The 19065-nt window shown below is 37.2% G+C and overlaps 1 protein-coding gene across 1 annotated transcript in view; it reads right to left on the bottom strand.

Annotated features, from left to right (window-relative positions):
• LOC148943823 (uncharacterized) overlaps positions 1-15869 on the bottom strand; it is a 61820-nt gene extending 45951 nt beyond the window's left edge. The window contains exons 1-2 of the mRNA XM_089101249.1: positions 15694-15869; positions 12950-14311 (exon numbers count right to left, since the gene is read on the bottom strand). Coding sequence (XP_088957375.1) covers positions 12950-14294 — 1345 coding nt within the window. The 5' untranslated portion in view covers positions 14295-14311; positions 15694-15869. The remainder of the gene's footprint in view (positions 1-12949; positions 14312-15693) is intronic.
• Between the last annotated feature and the right edge of the window lie 3196 nt (positions 15870-19065).

Genomic DNA, 19065 nt, shown 5'->3' with positions numbered 1-19065 from the left:
CTCAAAATTCTGATTGGATGTGTATGGGTGAATGATGGGCGTGGGGGGGGGTGCTAGTTGCCCTCCAATCACTTTCGACTTTTAAAAAGGGCACTAGCCCTTTGAATTTCCAATCGAATTAGCCTTTTTTGAAGTTTCTACGACAACGCCTTCTATAAAAAACTTATATGCCCCCAGGGCATAACTTAAAACCCTTGCCCTGAGGGCTGTGGCGGAGTATCCTCCACAAAAACTTATTTTCTATCTGTAAATCAACTACGCTGAACAAAATGGCTATCTTAAAATTTTGATTGGATGGGTTTGGGGGAATGATGAGCGTTGGGGGGGCTTGTTGCCCTTCAATCACTTTTGACTATTAAAAAGGGCACTAGCCCTTTGAATTTCCAGTCGAATGAACCTTTTTTGAAGTTTATACGACAACGCCTTCTATAAAAATATTATAAGCCCCCAGGACATAACTTAAAACCCTTGCCCTGAGGGTTGTGGGGGAGTGTCCTCCTCAAAAACATATTTTCTATCTGGAAATCAACTACGCTGAACAAAATGGCAATCTCAAAACTTTGATTTGATGTGTTTGGGGGAATGATGAGCGCAGGGGGGGGCTAGTTACCCTCCAATCACTTTCGACTATTAAGAAGGGCACTAGCCCTTTGAATTTCCAATCGAATGAGCCTGTTTTGAAGTTTCTACGACAACACCTTCTTATAAAAACCTTATATGCCCCCAGGGCATAACTTAAAACCCTTGCCCTGAGGGCTGTGGGGGAGTGTCCTCCTAAAAAATATTTTCTATCTGGAAATCAACTAGCCTACGCTGAACAAAATGGCTATCTCCAAATTTTGATTGTATGTGTTTGGGGGAATAATGGGCGTGGGGGGCCAGTTACCCTCCAATCACTTTCAACTATTAAAAAGGGCACTAGCCCTTTGAATTCCCAATCGAATGAGCCTGTTTTGAAGTTTCTATGACAACGCCTTCTATAAAAACCTTATATGCCCCAAGGGCATAACTTATAACCTTTGCCCTGAGGGTTTTGGGGGAGTGTCCTCCTCAAAAAACATATTTTCTATCTGGAAATCAACTACGCTGAACAAAATGCTCTCAAAATTCTGATTGGATGTGTATGGGTGAATGATGGGCGTGGGGGGGGGTGCTAGTTGCCCTCCAATCACTTTCGACTTTTAAAAAAGGCACTAGCCCTTTGAATTTTCAATCGAATTAGCCTTTTTTGAAGTTTCCACGACAAAGCCTTCTATAAAAACCTTATATGCCCCCAGGGCGTAACTTATAACCCTTGCCCTGAGGGTTTTGGGGGAGTGACCTCCTCAAAAACATATTTTCTATCTGGAAATCAACTACACTGAACAAAATAGCTATCTTAAAATTTTGATTGGAAAGATGGGCGTGGGGGGGGGGCTATTTGCCCTTCATTCACTTTCGACGATTAAAAAGGGCACTAGCCCTTCTAATTTCCAATCGAATTGGCCTTTTTTGAAGTTTCTACAACAACGCCTTCCATAAAAACCTGATATGCCCCTAGGGCATAACTTAACTCTTGCCCTGAGGGTTGTGGGGGAGTGTCCGTTTCAAAAACACATTTTAGATCTGGAAATCAACTAGCATATACTAAACAAAATGGCTGTGTAAAAATTTTGATTGAGTGTGTTCGGGCGGTTGATACACGTGGGGGGGGGCTAACTGCGCTCCAATTACTTTCGATTATTGAAAAGGGCACTAGCCCTTTGAATTTCCAATCAAATGAGCCCCTTTTGAAGTTTCTTCGACAACGCCTTCTATAAAAACCTTATATACCCCAGGACAAAACTTAAAACCCTTGCCCTGAGGGTTGTTGGGGAGTGTCCTCCTCAAAAACGAATTTTCTATTTGGAAATCAACTACGCTGAACAAAATGGCTATCTCAAAATTTTAATTGGATGTGTTTGGGAGAATGATGGACGTAGGGGAGGGGCTAGTTCCCCTCCAATCACTTTCGACTATTAAGAAGGGCGCTAGCTCTTTGAATTTCCAATCGAATGAGCCTGTTTTGAAGTTTCTAGGACAACACCTTCTTATAAAAACCTTATATGGCCCCAGGGCATAACTTAAAACCCTTGCCCTGAGGGTTATGGGGAGTGTCCTCCTAAAAAAATATTTTCTATCTGGAAACCAACTAGCCTACGCTAAACAAAATGGCTATCTCCAAATTCTAATTGTATGTGTTTGGGGGAATGATGGTCGCGGGGGGATCTAGTTGCCCTCCAATCACTTTCAACTATTAAAAAGGGCAGTAGCCCGTTGAATTCCCAATCGAATGAACCTGTTTTGAAGTTTCTACGACAACGCCTTCTATTAAAAACCTTATACGCCCACAGGGCATAGATTAAAACCCTGGCCCTGAGGGTTGTGGGGGAGTTTCCTCCTCAAAAACATTCTATCTATCTGGAAATCAACTATGTTGAACAAAATGGCTATCTCAAAGTTGTTATTTGATGTGTTTTGTAGAATGTTTGGTGTGGGGGGGGGCTATTTACCCTCCAATCACTTTCGACTATTTTTAATAGTCAAAAGTGATTGGAGGGCAACTAACCCCCCCCACGCCGATCGTTCCCCAAACACATCCAATCAAAAATTTTAGATATCCATTTTGTTCAGCGTAGTTGATTTCCAGATAAAAAATATATTTTTGAGGAGGACACTCCCCACAACCCTCAGGGCAAGGGTTTTAAGTTATGCCCTAGGGGCATATCAGATTTTTATTGAAGCCGTTGTCGTAGAAACTTCAAAACAGGCTCATTTGATTGAAAATTCCAAGGGCTAATACACTTTTTAATAGTCGAAAGTGATTGGAGGGCAGCAAGCCCCCACACCCATCATTTCCCCAAACACATCCAATCACAATTTTGAGATAGCCATTTTGTTCAGCATAGTTGATTTCCAGATAGAATATATGTTTTTGAGGAGGACACTCCCCCACAACCCTCAGGAAAAGGGTATTAAGTTATGCCCTGGGGGCATATACGTTTTTAATATAGAAAGCGTTGTCGTAGAAACATCAAAACAGGCTCATTCGATTGGAAATTCAAAGGGCTAGTACCCTTTTTAGTGGTCAAAAGTGATTGGAGGGCAACTAGCCCCCCCCCTCCCACGCCCACCTTTTCCCCACCTTTTCATCATTCCCCCAAACATCAAAACAGGCTCATTCGATTGGAAATTCAAAGGGCTAGCACCCTGTTTAATAGTCGAAAGGGATTTGAGGGCAACTAACCCCCCTCTCACGCCCACCTTTTACCCAAAAACATCCGATAAACATTTTTAGATAGCAATTTTACTTAACGTATTTGAAGTTTTGGAACTAAGATCTTGAAGGACGACAACCCCTCCACCCACAGCCCTCCGGGAAAGGGTTGTAAGTTATGCCCTGGGGACATATAAGGTTTTTATAGATAGCGTTGTCGTAGAAACTTCAAAGAGGGCTCATTCAATTGGAATTTGAAAGGGTTAGTGCCGTTTTTAATAGTTGAAAGTGATTGGATAGCGACTAACGCCCCTCTCACGCCCACCATTTTCCCAAAAACATCGAATTAAAATTTTGAGATATCCATTTTGTTCAACGTAGTTGAACGTTTTGGAAATTAGGTCTTTTAGGATGATAACCCCTCCCCCCATAGCCCTCTGGGCAAGGGTTGTCAGTTATGCCATGGGGGCATTTAAGGCTCATATAGTAAGTTGTTGAATAAATCATAGGCAGCGCGATCGCGCTGCCTAAGTAAGAAGAATGGGGACGCTCGAACACGAGACAAGAAACGGGGACACTCCCCCACAGTCCTCAGGGCAAGGGTTGTGAATTATGCCCTGGGGGCATATAAGAGCGATGTTGGCACAATGTATTATTTATTAATTTTTTCCTTTAGAGCAGGGCACTTCGTAACGAAGAAGTTTTCGAAGAAACTGAGAAAATCACTCATTCAATTGGAAATTGGAGTGGCTAGTGCCCTTTTTAATAGTCAAAAGTGATTTGAAATTGACTAACACCCCTTCCACGCCCACCATTTCCCAACACACATCCAATCCAAATTTTAAGAAAGCCATTTTGTTCAGCGTATTTGATTTCCAGATAGAAATTATGTTTTTGAGGACAGTCCCCCTTAGGGCAAGGGTTGTAAGTTATTCACTGGGGGCATATAAGATTTTTTATAGAAGGTGTTGTCGTAGAAACTTTAAAAAAGGCTCAATCGATTGGAAATACAAAGGGCTAGTGCCCTTTTAAATAGTCGAAAGTGATTAGAGGGCAACTAACCCGCCTCTGACGCCCACCTTTTCGGGCAAGGGTTTTAAGTTATGCCCTGGGGGCATATAAGGTTTTTATTGAAAGCGTTTTCGTAGAAACTTCAAAAGGGTTCATTCAATTGGAAATTGAAAGGGCTAGTGCCATTTTTAATAGTTGAAAGTGATTGAATAGCGACTAACGCCCTTCTCACGCCCACCATTTTGCCAAACACATCGAATTAAAATTTTGGGATATCCATTTTGTTCAACGTAGTTGAAAGTTTTGGAGATTAGGTCTTCTAGGATGATAACCCCTCCCCCCATAGCCCTCAGGGCAAGGGTTGTAAGTTATGCCCTGGGGGCATATAAGGTTTATATAGAAAGTTGTTGCATAAATCATAGGCAGCGCGATCGCGCTGCCTAAGTAAAGAAGAATGGGGACGCTCGAACACGAGACAAGAAACGGGGACACTCCCCCACAGTCCTCAGGGCAAGGGTTTTAAGTTATGCCCTGGGGGCATATAAGAGCGATGTTGCCACAATGTATTATTTATTAATTTTTTCCTTTAGAGCAGGGCACTTCGTAACGAAGAAGTTTTCGTAGAAACTGAGAAAAGCGCTCATTCAATTGGAAATTGGAGTGGCTAGTGCCCTTTTTAATAGTCGAAAGTGATTGGAAGTTGACTAACACCCCTTCCACGCCCACCATTTCCCAACACACATCCAATCAAAATTTTAAGATATCCATATTGTCCAGCTTAGTTGATTTCCAGATAGAAATTATGTTTTTGAGGTCAGTCCCCCTTAGGGCAAGGGTTGTAAGTTATGCCGTGGGGGCATATAAGGTTTTTTTATAGAAGGTGTTGTCGTAGAAACTTTAAAAAAGGCTCATTCGATTGGAAATTCAAAGGGCTAGTGCCCTTTTAAATAGTCGAAAGTGATTAGAGGGCAACTAACCCGCCTCTGACGCCCACCTTTTCCCCAAACACATCTAATCCAAACTTTGAGATAGCCATTTTATTCAACGTAGTTTTAAGTTCTGGAAATTAGGTCTTTGAGGATGACAAACCCCCACAGCCCTCAGGGCAAGGGTTGTAAGTTATGCCCTGGGGGCATATAAGAGCGATGTTGGCACAATGTATTATTTATTAATTTTTTCCTTTAGAGCAGGGCACTTCGTAACGAAGAAGTTTTCGTAGAAACTTAGAAAATCGCTCATTCAATTGGAAATTGGAGTGGCTTGTGCCCTTTTTAATAGTCGAAAGTGATTGGAAGTTGACTAACACCCCTTCCACGCCCACTATTTCCCGAAACACATCCAATCAAAATTTTGAGAAAGCCATTTTGTTCAGCGTAGTTGATTTCCAGATAGAAATTATGTTTTTGAGGACAGTCCCCCTTAGGGCAAGCCCGTAGGGCAAGGGTTGTAAGTTATGCCCTGGGGGCATATGAGGTTTTTTATAGGTGTTGTCGTAGAAACTTTAAAAAAGGCTCATTTGATTGGAAATTCAAAGGGCTAGTGCCCTTTTCAATAGTCGAAAGTGATTAGAGGGCAACTACCCCGCCTCAAACCCACCTTGTCAAAGCAAACAACTACACCAACCATTGATATTGGAATTGTTTTCAACGCATTTTAAGGTTCTTGTCTTAATTCCTCTGATAAGGAAAACCCCCCCCCCCCCCCAGCCCTCAGAAACAGGGTGTTAGGTTAGTCCCTGGGGGCATATAAAGTTTTTTATAGAACGCGCTGTCGTAGAAACTTCAAAACAGGCTTATTAGATTTGAAATTCGAAGGGCTAGTGCCCTTTTTAATAGTCGAAACTGATTTGAAGGCAACTAACCCCCTCTCACGCCCATATTTTCTCCAAACACATCCAATCAAAATATAAAAAAAATGTTATTTTTTCCTCCATACCCGGGCAGTTCGTATCGAAGCAGTTGTCGTAGAAACTTCGAAAAGGACTCATTCAATTGGACATTGAAGTGGCTAGTGCCCTTTTTAATAGTAAAAAGTGATTGGAGGGCAACTAGCCCCCCCCCCTCCAAGCCCATCATTCCTCCAAACACATGCCATCAAAATTTTGAGATAGTCATTTTGTTCAGCGTAGTTGATTTAAAGATAGAAAATGTGTTTTTGAGGAGTACACTCCCCCAAAACCCTCAGGGCAAGGGTTTTAAGTTATGCCCTGGGGGCATATAAGGCTTTTATAGAAGGTGTTGTCGTAGAAACTTCAAAACAGGCTCATTAGATTGGAAATTCAAAGGGCTAGTACCCTTTTTAATAGTCAAAAGTGAATTGGAGGGCAACTAGCCCCTCCCCACACCCTTTCAGTAAAAAACAATTTGGCCACAATGTGTTTTTTTCTTCTTCTTCTTAGTCAGGCACTTCGTATCGAAGCAGTTGTCGTAGAAACTTCGAAAAGTGATCATTCGATTGGAAATTGGAGGGGCTAGTGCCCTTTTTAATAGTTGAAAGTGATTGGAGGACAACTAGCCCCCCCCCAGCCCATCATTCCCCCAAGACTAGAACAAAATTTGCACTTTACTGAAAAAATACAAATGAATGTGCAGTGTCAGTTTAATATACATATACTGATATTTAGTAATCAAAATGTTTATACTATTTGATTTATTAAAGTTATAAAAGTAAAAACATTTATATTTTTTCAGTAAAGGGCAAATTTTGTTCTGGCCTTGGGAAGGCATAGGGGTTTTGCGCCCACCTTTTCCCCAAACACATCCAATCAAAATTTTTAGTTAGCCATTTTATTCAACGTAATAGAAAGTTTTGGAAATTAAGTCTTTAAGGATGACAGCCCCTCCCGCCACAGCCCTCAGGGCAAGGGTTTTAAGTTATGCCCTGGGGAAATATAAAGCTTTTATTGAAAGCGTTGTCGTAGAAACTTCAAAGGGGCTCATTCTATTGGAAATTGAAAGGGCTAGTGGCTTTTTTAATAGTTGAAAGTGATTGGATAGTGACTAACACCCCTCTCACGCCCACCATTTTGCCAAACACATCCAATCAAAATTTTGAGATAGCCATTTTGTTCAACGTAGTTGGAAGTTCTGGAAATTAGGTCTTTTAGGATGATAACCCCCTCAGAGCCCTTAGTGGAAGGGTTGTGTGTTATGCCCTGGGGGCATATAAGGTTTTTTGGAAAGCGTTGTTGTAGAAACTTCAAAAGGGTTCATTCAATTGGAAATTGAAAGGGCTAGTGCCTTATTTAATAGTTGAAAGTGATTGGATAGCGACTAATGCCCCTCTAACGCCCACCATTTTCCCAAACACATCCAATCAAAATTTATAGTAAAGATCGAAGTGGTTATAGTGCATTATTTTTTGTTGTTGTTGTTTAGACCAGGGCACTTCGTATCAAAAGAGTTGTCGTGGGAACTTCGAAAAGGGCTCATTCGATTGAAAATAGAAAGGGCTGATGCCCTTTTTAATAGTCGAAAGTGATTTGAAGGCAACTAATCCCCCTTTCACTCCCACCCTCCCATTTCTGCTCTTAAAATTTAACCAAATCAAAATAGCGTAAGCGTATCCAAGCTATCAAAGAAAGTGAAGAGATTTTTTTGCGAATGTTATCAAGTATTCCATTTCAGGTCAACTAGAGGAGGTATGAAACTAAATTAAACAGTACTATTTGTGGCCAGACTTTTAAAAGGGTGTATGTTGTTAAAAACTGCTGAAATTTTTTTTCCAGCATACAAATAGCAGGCCAAACTATAAAGTCTTGAAAAAACGAAGAGATTTAAAGAATTAATTTCTTTTCCCCTGAAAAGACTATGTCAATATAAAACGAACAGAAATTATTTAAAATAACTTTTTCCACAAAATAAGTTTTTCAAAGAAAAGTTAAGAACTACATCAAACCAAAAATGAGCAAAAATAAAATCAAATGATCTACCAAGCGTGAAACTACCACAAATCAGCATCGATAAATAAATGAAACCCAAAACGAACAGAAATTACAATAATTAACCAAGTATATAAATATACTGAAATATAATTAACCAAGTACTATCAGTAGGCTATACAAATTACTGATATTTAGTAATCCAAATGTTAATATTATTTGATTTATTAAAGTTATAAAAGTAAAAACATTTATATTCATAAGACATAAACATTCATATTCATAACATAATTTGCCCTTTACTGAAAAAAAAAATACAAATGAATGTGAATTGTCAGTTTAATCTACATATACTGATATTTAGTAATCAAAATGTTAATATTGTTTGATTTATTAAAGTTATGAAAGTAAAAACATTTATATTTTTTCAGTAAAGGTTTTTATTGAAATCTTTGACATAGAAACTTGAAAAAGGGCTCATTCGATTTGAAATTCAAAGGGCTAGTACCCTTTTTAATAGTCGAAAGTGATTAGGGTAAAGGTACCGATGATTCGACAGTTTTTGTAAAAAACCAGTTTTTCTACTCTGAAAGTCTTAATTTAAAGACTTTTGGTTTGAAAAGGGTGTCAGTATGTAGGAAAAACATCTAAAAATCTAACTGTTTGATGAGAAGTTTGAAGTTTTGTCTGGAAAGGGTACAAAACTCCAATTTTCCGAAATTAGAGCATTTCCACCAACAAATTCGACACAACAAAAAGTTACCTGTTTTCGATGCAAGTCGGACCCCAATTCGACACCCGTATTGGGCGTCGAACCAATGATTCAACAGTTTTTGTAAAAAACCAGTTTTTCTACTCTAGAAGTCTTAATTTAAAGACTTTTGGTTTGAAAAGGGTTTCAGTATGTAGGAAAAACATCTATGAATCTAACTGTTTGATGAGAAGTTTGAAGTTTTGTCTGGAAAGGGTACAAAACTCCAATTTTTTGAAATTAGAGCATTTTCAGCTACTAATTTAACTCAACAAAAAAGTTACCTGTTTTTGACACAAGTCGGAACCCAATTCGACGCCCGTCTAAATGCTCTGGGAATGCTTGTGGGCGGAACCTGGTGTATTTGACACGTATATTCTTGTTTGTTTGTTTTTCTTCAACTTCATTTAATGTATAAAAGTGTAAAAGACTATGCAAAAAGTAGAAGCAATAAAACTAACAAATTCGTTTCAAGTATGTAGTATTTGGTATAACAAAATCGGTAGAACAAATTTCAATACACATTATTAAATACAAATAGTATTCAGTATAACTAATTTAACACAGAAAAATCGTTTCACTAGCATTTCGGAAGGAATAGGGTCTAGGAAAACAGGAGTGGATTTCAAGAAATTTAAGAAGTTTATTTGATTTAGTGGATTTTATTTTCATATGCAGATTCTTAGTTTTGTCAAAAACAGGCCTACGCGTCATTTCGATAAGATTTTGTATTCGATAAAATTTGTATTTTTTATTCGGATGAAGGATAAATAAGGGTATAATCTAAAAAAATCTGGGGGGGGGGGCAAAATCAGTTCGGGAGGGGGGGCAAAACGAGGTCTGGGGGGCAACTGCCCCCCTGCCCCATAGCAATTTACGCCCCTGCATGGTATGAGGCCAAGCGGCAGTTCCTCAGATGATGGAAAAATCCAGTGTCTGTAAGTAAAACTTCAAAGTTAAAAAAAAACCTTTTGTTTAAATGTTCTTTCATCTGAAATATTATTAGAAATAATAATCATCAAGATCTCTCGTTGCGCAGAAAGTACCCGTAAATTTGACAGCTATGGTGCCTATGGTTTCGTCAGTGGATCCTGGAATTTCGACACCTATTATTTCTCATCTGTTTTACATGTTCAGTGAAGTTTTGACAAAGCCACCTATATTTTGACAGGGCCTGTTGCTGTCTGTCTAAAATTTTGACAAGGTTACTATAAGATAATTACCAAAGAAATAACTCCCTTAATACAAGCCAATATTTATACTTGATTGCAGACGAAGGAATATTTTTAGTCTCCCTGGTATTCCTCTACATTGAATGAGAATTTTCGACGCTTGGAACCGAGTTTTAACAATGCACTTTCCGTCGCCATTTTCATTAAATATTTTGTCAAGAAAAAGATAACGTGGCTAAATTTCTGAAAAGATCAGATGTATCTCGACACAGTGGCACTTATCCCAACTTTTTCTTGCAATAAATAACGAAGTAATGACAGTTTGAACATTACATACCTGAAAAATTGTCGGCAGCTCCTTTCGTGTTGAAAACAGGAAACTGACCGAATTGAATGTTCTTTTCTTATCTGGGTGTACCGGATATAGTGTCCACGTTTTGCACCGTCGAAATATAACGACGGCTCCAAGAGATGGCGCTCTAAGTCACGGCTAAGCAGAGCTATCCCGTTTTGAAGGAAAATTTCGACAGTGGTTCCGAAATTGCAATGTCAAATCATTGGTGCCTTTACCCTACTGATATTTTTTGTTGTTGTTTAGACCAGGGCACTTCGTATCGAAGGAGTTGTCGTGGGAACTTCGAAAAGGGCTCATCCGATTGGAAATTGAAAGGATTGATGCCCTTTTAATAGTCAAAAGTGATTGGAGGGTAACTAATCCACCTTCCAATCCCACCCTCCCACACCCACTCTCCAATTTACCCATTATGTTTAAAAACTAAATGTTGCCTTAAGATTAAATCAAATGCACTGTGATATTGCTAATTTCAAATAAGGCATCTCAGCCGTATCCCAAGAACGACTGAGGGTATTATATTCAAACTTTCGGAGCTACTTCTGCTCTTAAAATTTAACCAAATCAAAATAGCGTATTTTTGCGAATGGTATCAAGTTTTCCATTTCAGGTCAACTAGAGGAGGTATGAAACTAAATTAAACAGTACTATTTGTGTCCGGATTTTTAAAAGGGTGTATGTTGTTAAAAATTGCTGAAAATGTTTCTCCAGCATACAAATAAAAGGCCAAACTATAAAGTCTTAAAAAACGAAAATATTTAAAGTGTTATTTTCTTTTTCCTTGAAAAGACTATGTCAATATAAAACGAACAGAAATTAATTAAAAAAAACTTTCCACAAAATAAGTTTTTCAAAGAAAAGTAAAGAACTCCATTAAACAAAAAATGAGCAAAAATTAAATCAAATAATCTACCAAGCGTGAAACTACCACAAACCCGCATCGATAAATAAATGAAACCCAAAACGAACAGAAATTAAAATAAATAACCGAGTCAAACTCAATACGAGCAGAAATTAACATAACTTGGGCGCAAAACCCCTATGCCCTCCCAAGGCCAGAACAATACTTGCACTTTACTGAAAAAATACAAATGAATTTGCATTGTCAGTTTAATATACATATACTGATATTTAGTAATCAAAATGTTAATATTATTTGATTTATTAAAGTTATAAAAGTAAAAACATTTATATTTTTTTCAGTGAAGCGGAAATTACGTTCTGGCCTTGGGAAGGCATAGGAATTTTGCGCCCAACTTATATTAATTTGTGCTCGTATTGAGTTTGAATCGGTTATTTATTGTAATTTCTGTTCGTTTTGGGTTTCATTTATTTATCGATGCTGATTTGTGGTAGTTTCACGCTTGGTAGATTATTTTATTTTAGTTTTGCTCATTTTTGGATAAATGGAGTTCTTTACTTTTCAATGCAAAACTAATTTTATGGAAAAAGTTTTTTTTAATTAATTCACAGAATAGATCGCCTACAACTTTCTCTAAGCTACAAGTAATTCCTCCACCGTTAATAGAGCTGAGACCTCCGCCATGAACTTACAGAGCAGATTGGAGCTTCTCTCCGCATTCAACAATAAGACTGTGCAGTTCTAGCAAAGACAAGACTTTCGTTTCACACTTCGTGCAGGCCTTTAAAAATGAATCTTTCACACGCTTAGATTTTGTTTTCGCTGAAATTTCGGCAAGGTTTGTGGCAACAATGTTGATATTTTGAGCTAAAGCTGCAAGTGATCTGAAGCGTTTTCTTCCTTTTTTCTTTAATGAGGCACGTAGCATTTTGCGTCCAAAGGCCCAATCGGACCATAATTCTTTAGGCACTTCTGAGGATTCCATATAGAGAACCATATGAGAACCATATGAAACGGAAAAATGAGTGGGTGTGAGTAGTTCTGGTGAGATAAGTAGTTGGATAAGTATTTCGATCTATAGCCACAGGCTCGACATATGAAGCACATTGGCAGGGACCAAATGCCTTCAAATCCCTGATTATTTTGTTCTAAATTAACTTTTTCTTTTTTTAAAAGTCCAACGCTACTAAGTATATCAAATGGATAAGGCTTAGAAAATGTATCACAGTTTAGCTTTGAGTGAACTAAAAATTGTTCAGCATGAGGAAACATGATCATGTCACTTAGAAACTGATTTTTTTTTATCATCAGTCATCAAATCTAGATATTTAGGACGTTTCCCTGAAAGCCTGTCTGTACAAACAAGGGCTGCACAATTGCACAGTGTATCTGCACAGTCAGAGCTTGCCAACTAGCCATCGATAAATAATTCATTATTTTCAGGACATCGTAAATTTACAAAATCTAGACTTTGCTCTGTACGTTCATGGGGAGGTTCATCAAGCTCATCTCAATTAGGAGACCAAAGGGGAAGGTAATTAGATTTTGAGAAGCTTTAAATGGTTGTTTTTACCCCATCACTACCATGGACTAGCCGTCTATGGGAAATCATTTGCCCCCTTTTTCCAAAGGACTTTCCCAGCTCGGGACAAGTGTGCCTTGATCGAAATAGATGAGTTTTCCTACCTTCAGTCTTTTGACGCTTGGGCTCAGATCCATCGTCTTCACTCCGCTCTGGATGACAATTGGGTGCCGTTGTTTCAAAGATATTCAAGTCGTTTGCATTGATTATGTTAAATATCTGACTAAGATCAACTTTGGGTCTGTCGTTATGATATTTTTCACATTTTACACCACTCTGAGCATTTAAAGGTGTAATATTACTATTCACTTTCACGGGGGTACAATTTTCTGTGATAAATAAAATACCACTTTTTTCACAAAGTGTATGACTATAAGGCCGCAACCCTTCAGCACCATTCGAATTATCCACATATGCCGCTTTTACACGGATAAGCACATCCTGACTCTCAGAATCAGCTGAAAATTTCAGCTCTTGCCAAGTGAGCGACGGCTCATCAGATTCTTGTGGCTTGTCAACATGTATGTTACTATCATCAAGAATAAACGGATAATCTGTCTCATAGTATCCTGGATCATCATAAGGGCGGTCATATAAGGGATATACGACCTTAGCAGAGTCTAGCACCAAATAAACATTATTATCTGCATCACGAACATATCGTTCAACATTCTGACTCAGATCGAACGGGTTGTCTGTCCCGAAAGGAAGTCCCACAACACTATCTTGATCAGCAGCAGATTCAGATTGCTTCAATGAATGATGAAAGTCATTAATAAGACTAGATCTGCTATTGTTATCACTTTCATCAATGCTTTCAATAGGCTTTGACTCCTCGTCAATATGAACTTCCTCGAGAGCAATAGCTTGGAGTACTGGCATTTTGTGTAGATCATTATCGCTTTTTTGCACTTTTTTACATTCTGTTTTGCAATGAAGCATATGCTTTTCGAGTCGACCTTTTCTTGCATATTCTTTTTGACAGTGTGGACACACTTTAACATCTTCTGTTTGGCAAGCTCTTTTTACATGAGACAGGAAATTATGTTTATTTGTAAATGTCATTGAACAGCGATCACATAAATAATTCACGCCACCTGGCTTGCGGCCATTAATATGATAGCTATTTCTATGATCCATAAGTTCCTCTTTAACGTCAAAGTGAGTAGAACAATCATAGCATTTGTAAAGACCTGTTTCAGTAGTTTCAGTTGGCGTGATGCCACAATTGGCCAAGTCTCTTTCATTAATATTAATAACGTTTATATGAAAGCGCAAATAATGTCTCTTAAGACTAAAACCTCGTTTGAAGATGGCGTTACAGATGTCACACTGGAAACGTTGATTTTTCTTCAATCCATTTTCGGATGGAATAATGCTATCCTTTTCAAGCTTGGAAATGTAGTATTCAAACGGCTTTTTGTTCATCATTTTGTGCTTGCTTTCCATACAAACAAGGGCACTATCTGAAAGAGAAACAAAAATTTAGAAGTCAATTTTGATAAAAAATTTGGGTATAAGCCTAGAATTAGGGCTATTGAGAAGGAAACTAGATAAGAAAACAATTCCAACTTCATAATATGCAAATATTGCAATTCTACTATACTTACTCCCCAATCTCCCCTAATGTGCAAATGTACAAAGAATGTTTTTCCATTCAATTTACGCGGACACAGGTTGAAATAAGAGTGACGCATGTTAAAATGTATGAGAAATGTATAATTGTGGCTATATATTGTCACACTAGGGGGGGGGGGACATTAGAGGGGGACATTTTGAGAATTTGCTAAACCGAGATAAAGTTGCAGGAAAAGATATAGAGGAAAATGAAAAACTTTGTGATACCTTGGATGCGAAGTAAGATTTGTTTTGTAAGGAAGAATTAGTGACAGTACTCAAAGGACAAAAATATAAAGAGGACTAAAAATATATATGATACTGTGGTAAGTGATTTTCTTAAATATGGTGGCTTTGAGGTTAGATTTAAGTTATTGAAGATTATGAATGTGATTTTTTGAAAAAGAGTAGTACTTAGCGATTTTAGGAAAACCCAAATGAAACCACTGTATAAGAAAGGTGATAAGGGTGAGTGTGGTAATTATCAATGCACTAGCCTGGTCTCTGTAGATAGCAAATTACTTAGTAATAGGATTCTTCTTAGAGAGATGGCTGCTGTAGACAAGGTGATAAGAGAAGAACAGTGCAGTATTAGAAGGGGTAAAGGATATGTCGATCGAATTTTCACTCTTAGATTAATAATTCGGAAGTACCTGATTTATCAAACACCTTTGGTCCTCAGTATCATTGATTATGAGAAAACACTTAATTTTGTTGATAGAAGAGCTGTAGCGACGGTCTTATACTTGTATGGTATACCAGACAAACACATTAAAGTGATTATTGCTATGTACGAGAATAAAACTGCTGCGGTTGAGGTAGGAAATGAGGTTAACAGCTGGTTTCATATTAAATTAGGAGTTAAACTGGGCTGTGTTTTAACCCCCTTAATATTTAAGGAATTGCGGGATTGCGCAATCCCTTAATTTATATTAATATAAATTATTTATTTTAAATTGCGCAATCCCAGATTTATATTAAAGGGATTGCAGACGATAGGAAGGATTATATAACTTAATTTTAAGGCTTTTGATGATGGAGATTATGACGGTACTCTTTTCATACTTTCCAACCTCTCTACTCTAGATTTTTAACTCTATTTACAAGACTAAAATAAAGATGAGACAGATACAATATTCTAGAATCCTATATTCTATCATTTTTGGTCAGCTGAGTATTTTGTCAAGAAGAGAAAAAACATAAAAATTGAAGTTTTAAAAGCCAAGCTCACCATTTCTTTGAGTATTTTCTCCCCCACGAGATGTTTGAAATCCTACTGGTTGGGGCTCAGGAGGCCCCAAAAGGTCATCAGAAATGTAATTAGGGAAGTTTTCAGAGATGACAATATTTTCAAAATCATTGATAAGCGATGAATCATCCAACTCCCAAGCATTCTGACCTGGCTGTTCATCTTGAATAAATTTGTAGCGTAATTGTTCTGCATTGATCTGAAAACCTAAAACCATAAAAGAGGAGGTTTTAAAATATGTCAGAAGTAAGTGAAATCATTCGAACCTAAAATGAAGAATGGAGACCTTATCAAAATTTACACAACTAAAGGGGCTTCTATCTGTTCACAAAAAAAAAGAAAAAAAGTTTAATTATGGAATTTCGTTGGTTGCATTCTTTCTATCTTTAACATTTAACCTCTTTAAAAGGCCGAAAATATCAAATATCTTTTACATTGTCTGATTAAAGATGTTTCCAAATTTATAATTCTTGTATTAATGATTCGATTTAAATGATTTGATTAACTTCCTAATGAAGCATAAGGTGCAGATATTTACTTTACTTTTCAAATACTTTGGCAGAGTCTACTTCTGGACTCTTACGCGGCTCCTTAATTTAAATTTGAATGTGAATTTCAATGCTAAATACAAAATGAAACAGTTTTCTTTTCTGATTCTGTTATTTTCAGTAACATTCCCAAAAATTTCCAAAAACAAATAGGCGGAGCTAAATTGTTCTTTTCAATATCCAGGGTGGGGCCAGATTTGTCTTTTATTTTCTTTTATTTTCAATGAAGATACCGAAAAAAGATTATTTTTTTTTTAGTTGAACTATCCAAAATAGGGTAGCCTACTGTCAAAATGTCTGTGGATGTGTACCCCCTCCCCAATTGAAAACACAAATCATTTTTAATATTTTTACAATAAATGCGAACACGACGAATAAACTGAAAAATTGTCCCGTAAGAATTGGCTTCGATTTTAGAAAAGTGAAAGACATTAAATAAATCTTAGATATGATTTGCTCATTCATTATTCGCTAACGAGATTAGAGGTTTGAACAAAAAAGAGGGATTGTTCGAAGTAGCTGAAAACATCTCAAAATTTTAGTGGTTAATCATAATTTTTGTAGTATGAAAAAGAGCATTGGTTAAGAATTACAGCTGTCAGTCTTACCAAAGACAGGTTCTCCACATAATCATATACAATGCACAAAACCATGATTAAAACAAAAACGATAAGGACTCGAGCCCTTGGCGTTCTGATTCAAAGCCCAACACTCTACCGTTTGAACTAATCGAGCTGGTAACTAAACTGAATTTATTAATAGTTTTAACAACATAATGGCTTGACTTACAGCCCTTTCCCCAGGGACTATGGAGAGTCAAGGTATCACCAAAAACGACTTTTTAACTATGCTGAAAAACCTCACATTTTGATCAGACAATTTTAGGGAAAGGGGTCTATGGGCGACAGATCTAGCTCCCATCCATTCTTTTTGGTCACTTAAAAAGGGTACTTTACTGAATCCTAACAAATCTCTATATGATGTTGTTGTAACACACTAGCCCCAGCTTTACCACTTGAGACATGGCCCCAAAAGTGCCGTTTTAGTGTCATATGGCACTTACGAATAGGATAATTTATAAGAAAAAAAAACACGTATACATGAGCAATAGCTTTTATGTGAGCTATTAAAAAAGAGGCATTTTTTTTGGGGGGGGGGCTGACATTTACTCCGACACCCTTACCTTTTATTTAAAAACTACTTGAATATAAGATCAGTGAGTATCTGGTTCCAAAAGGAACCATTCAAAACGCTACAAAAAAAAAAAAAACATCTAAAGACCAAACCCTTCAAAGTTCACCCTGTAAGTTTCTACTAAATCCTCTTGGATATTTTTGGGTACTTGTATGATATACACCCTATCTAATGTTAATCTAATTTGTTTCTCTAACACTCAATCCTAATGAAATATACCAAAGTAAGATAAAAATATAATAGTTTAGAAACAAATTTAGGCTATATATTTGCATAATAGGGGGGAGGGGAGCTAAAGTATAGCGGGTCCGCAAGCCTAATATGTTAGGTACAATTAGTCTGCAAATTATGTAGTAAAAACTATTTTTATCTTCACACTGTCCAAATTCTTTAACCCTCCTCCCAATGTGCAATTATATAGCCCAAATTACGTATTTTCCAACTATTTTGTCACTTCTTTTTGTCTTGTCTCACGCAATGCTGAAAGAAACTAACAAAAAAAAAAAAACGGTTTTATAATGCGTCAATGAATGAACAACTAGAGCGGTAGGGTGTTTCTCATACAAGTACCTATTTCTGAAAAAGTTTTTCAAATAAATACCTAAAACAGTTCAATCTTTACTGGTTATTGGGAGCGGATAACACTATTGGCGTTTTTATCGTCACCTGCGCATTGCAAGGACCAATAGATAGATAGATACATTTATTTTCCATATATCAGTAAAATAATTACATAACAATCTACAAATCCCCACAAAGGCTCCATGGCCTGTAGGAGGGGGATTATGAAAAGATCAAATAAACATTAAACATTAAAACGCTTAAGATTTAAACAATACATTGGCAAAAATAACATTGGCATTAAAACATATAAACATAAGCATATGAACTCTTAACATGTAAAGCATTTGCTTCATAAAATGGAGAAAAAAAAACAAACAACAAAAACAAGGAGAGTTCACTAAATAAGCTTTATCAAACTGCAATGAATCACAACATCTATGTACATATAGAAAAAACAAACGAAAAACAATTAAATGAAAAAACTATTGGCAGCAGACAAAAGGAAAGAAAATTAATCACATGAAAACAAGTATTTTTTACTAGTCTTTTGAAGGTGCCAAACAAGTGGCATTCTCGAGCCGAATCGGGAAGGGTGTTCCATGTCAAATGACACGCAACAAGAGGATTAACGTCGGATCTTATTGTTGGTGTATGGGGAATTTGGATATTTAGAGAACTACGGAGTTGATAGTTTGACCGATCAAATACAAAAGAAGACGTAAACCTAAGGGACCTAGTAATATCACCACGGAGCTGAAGAAAAGCGAAAGACGCACAGGAAAGAACAGTTTTTTAATATCAAGTAACGGTTTAGTTACCGAACGATTTACATCCTGGATAAGATTTATAGCTTTATCGTAAGTATTCGAAAGCGGTTTGAGAAAAGAAGGGAAAGTAGACAAGACATCAATATGACTTGGCAATAGGAAACATAAGAATGAATTAAGCTATGAAATAGGATTCTTAGAATTAGTCCTGGAAAAACATGTTTTAGTTTTCTTAGAATACCGACATTTCTGCATACCTTCATTTTAATCAAATCAATATG

Source organism: Artemia sp. Qi Xiang Cuo, chromosome 15, assembly GCF_049724085.1.
Source record: "Artemia sp. Qi Xiang Cuo chromosome 15, ASM4972408v1, whole genome shotgun sequence".
In the NCBI taxonomy this organism is placed as follows: domain Eukaryota; kingdom Metazoa; phylum Arthropoda; class Branchiopoda; order Anostraca; family Artemiidae; genus Artemia; species Artemia sp. Qi Xiang Cuo.
Note: the sequence above shows the minus strand (reverse complement) of the source record. Positions and strands in the feature narration are given on the sequence as shown.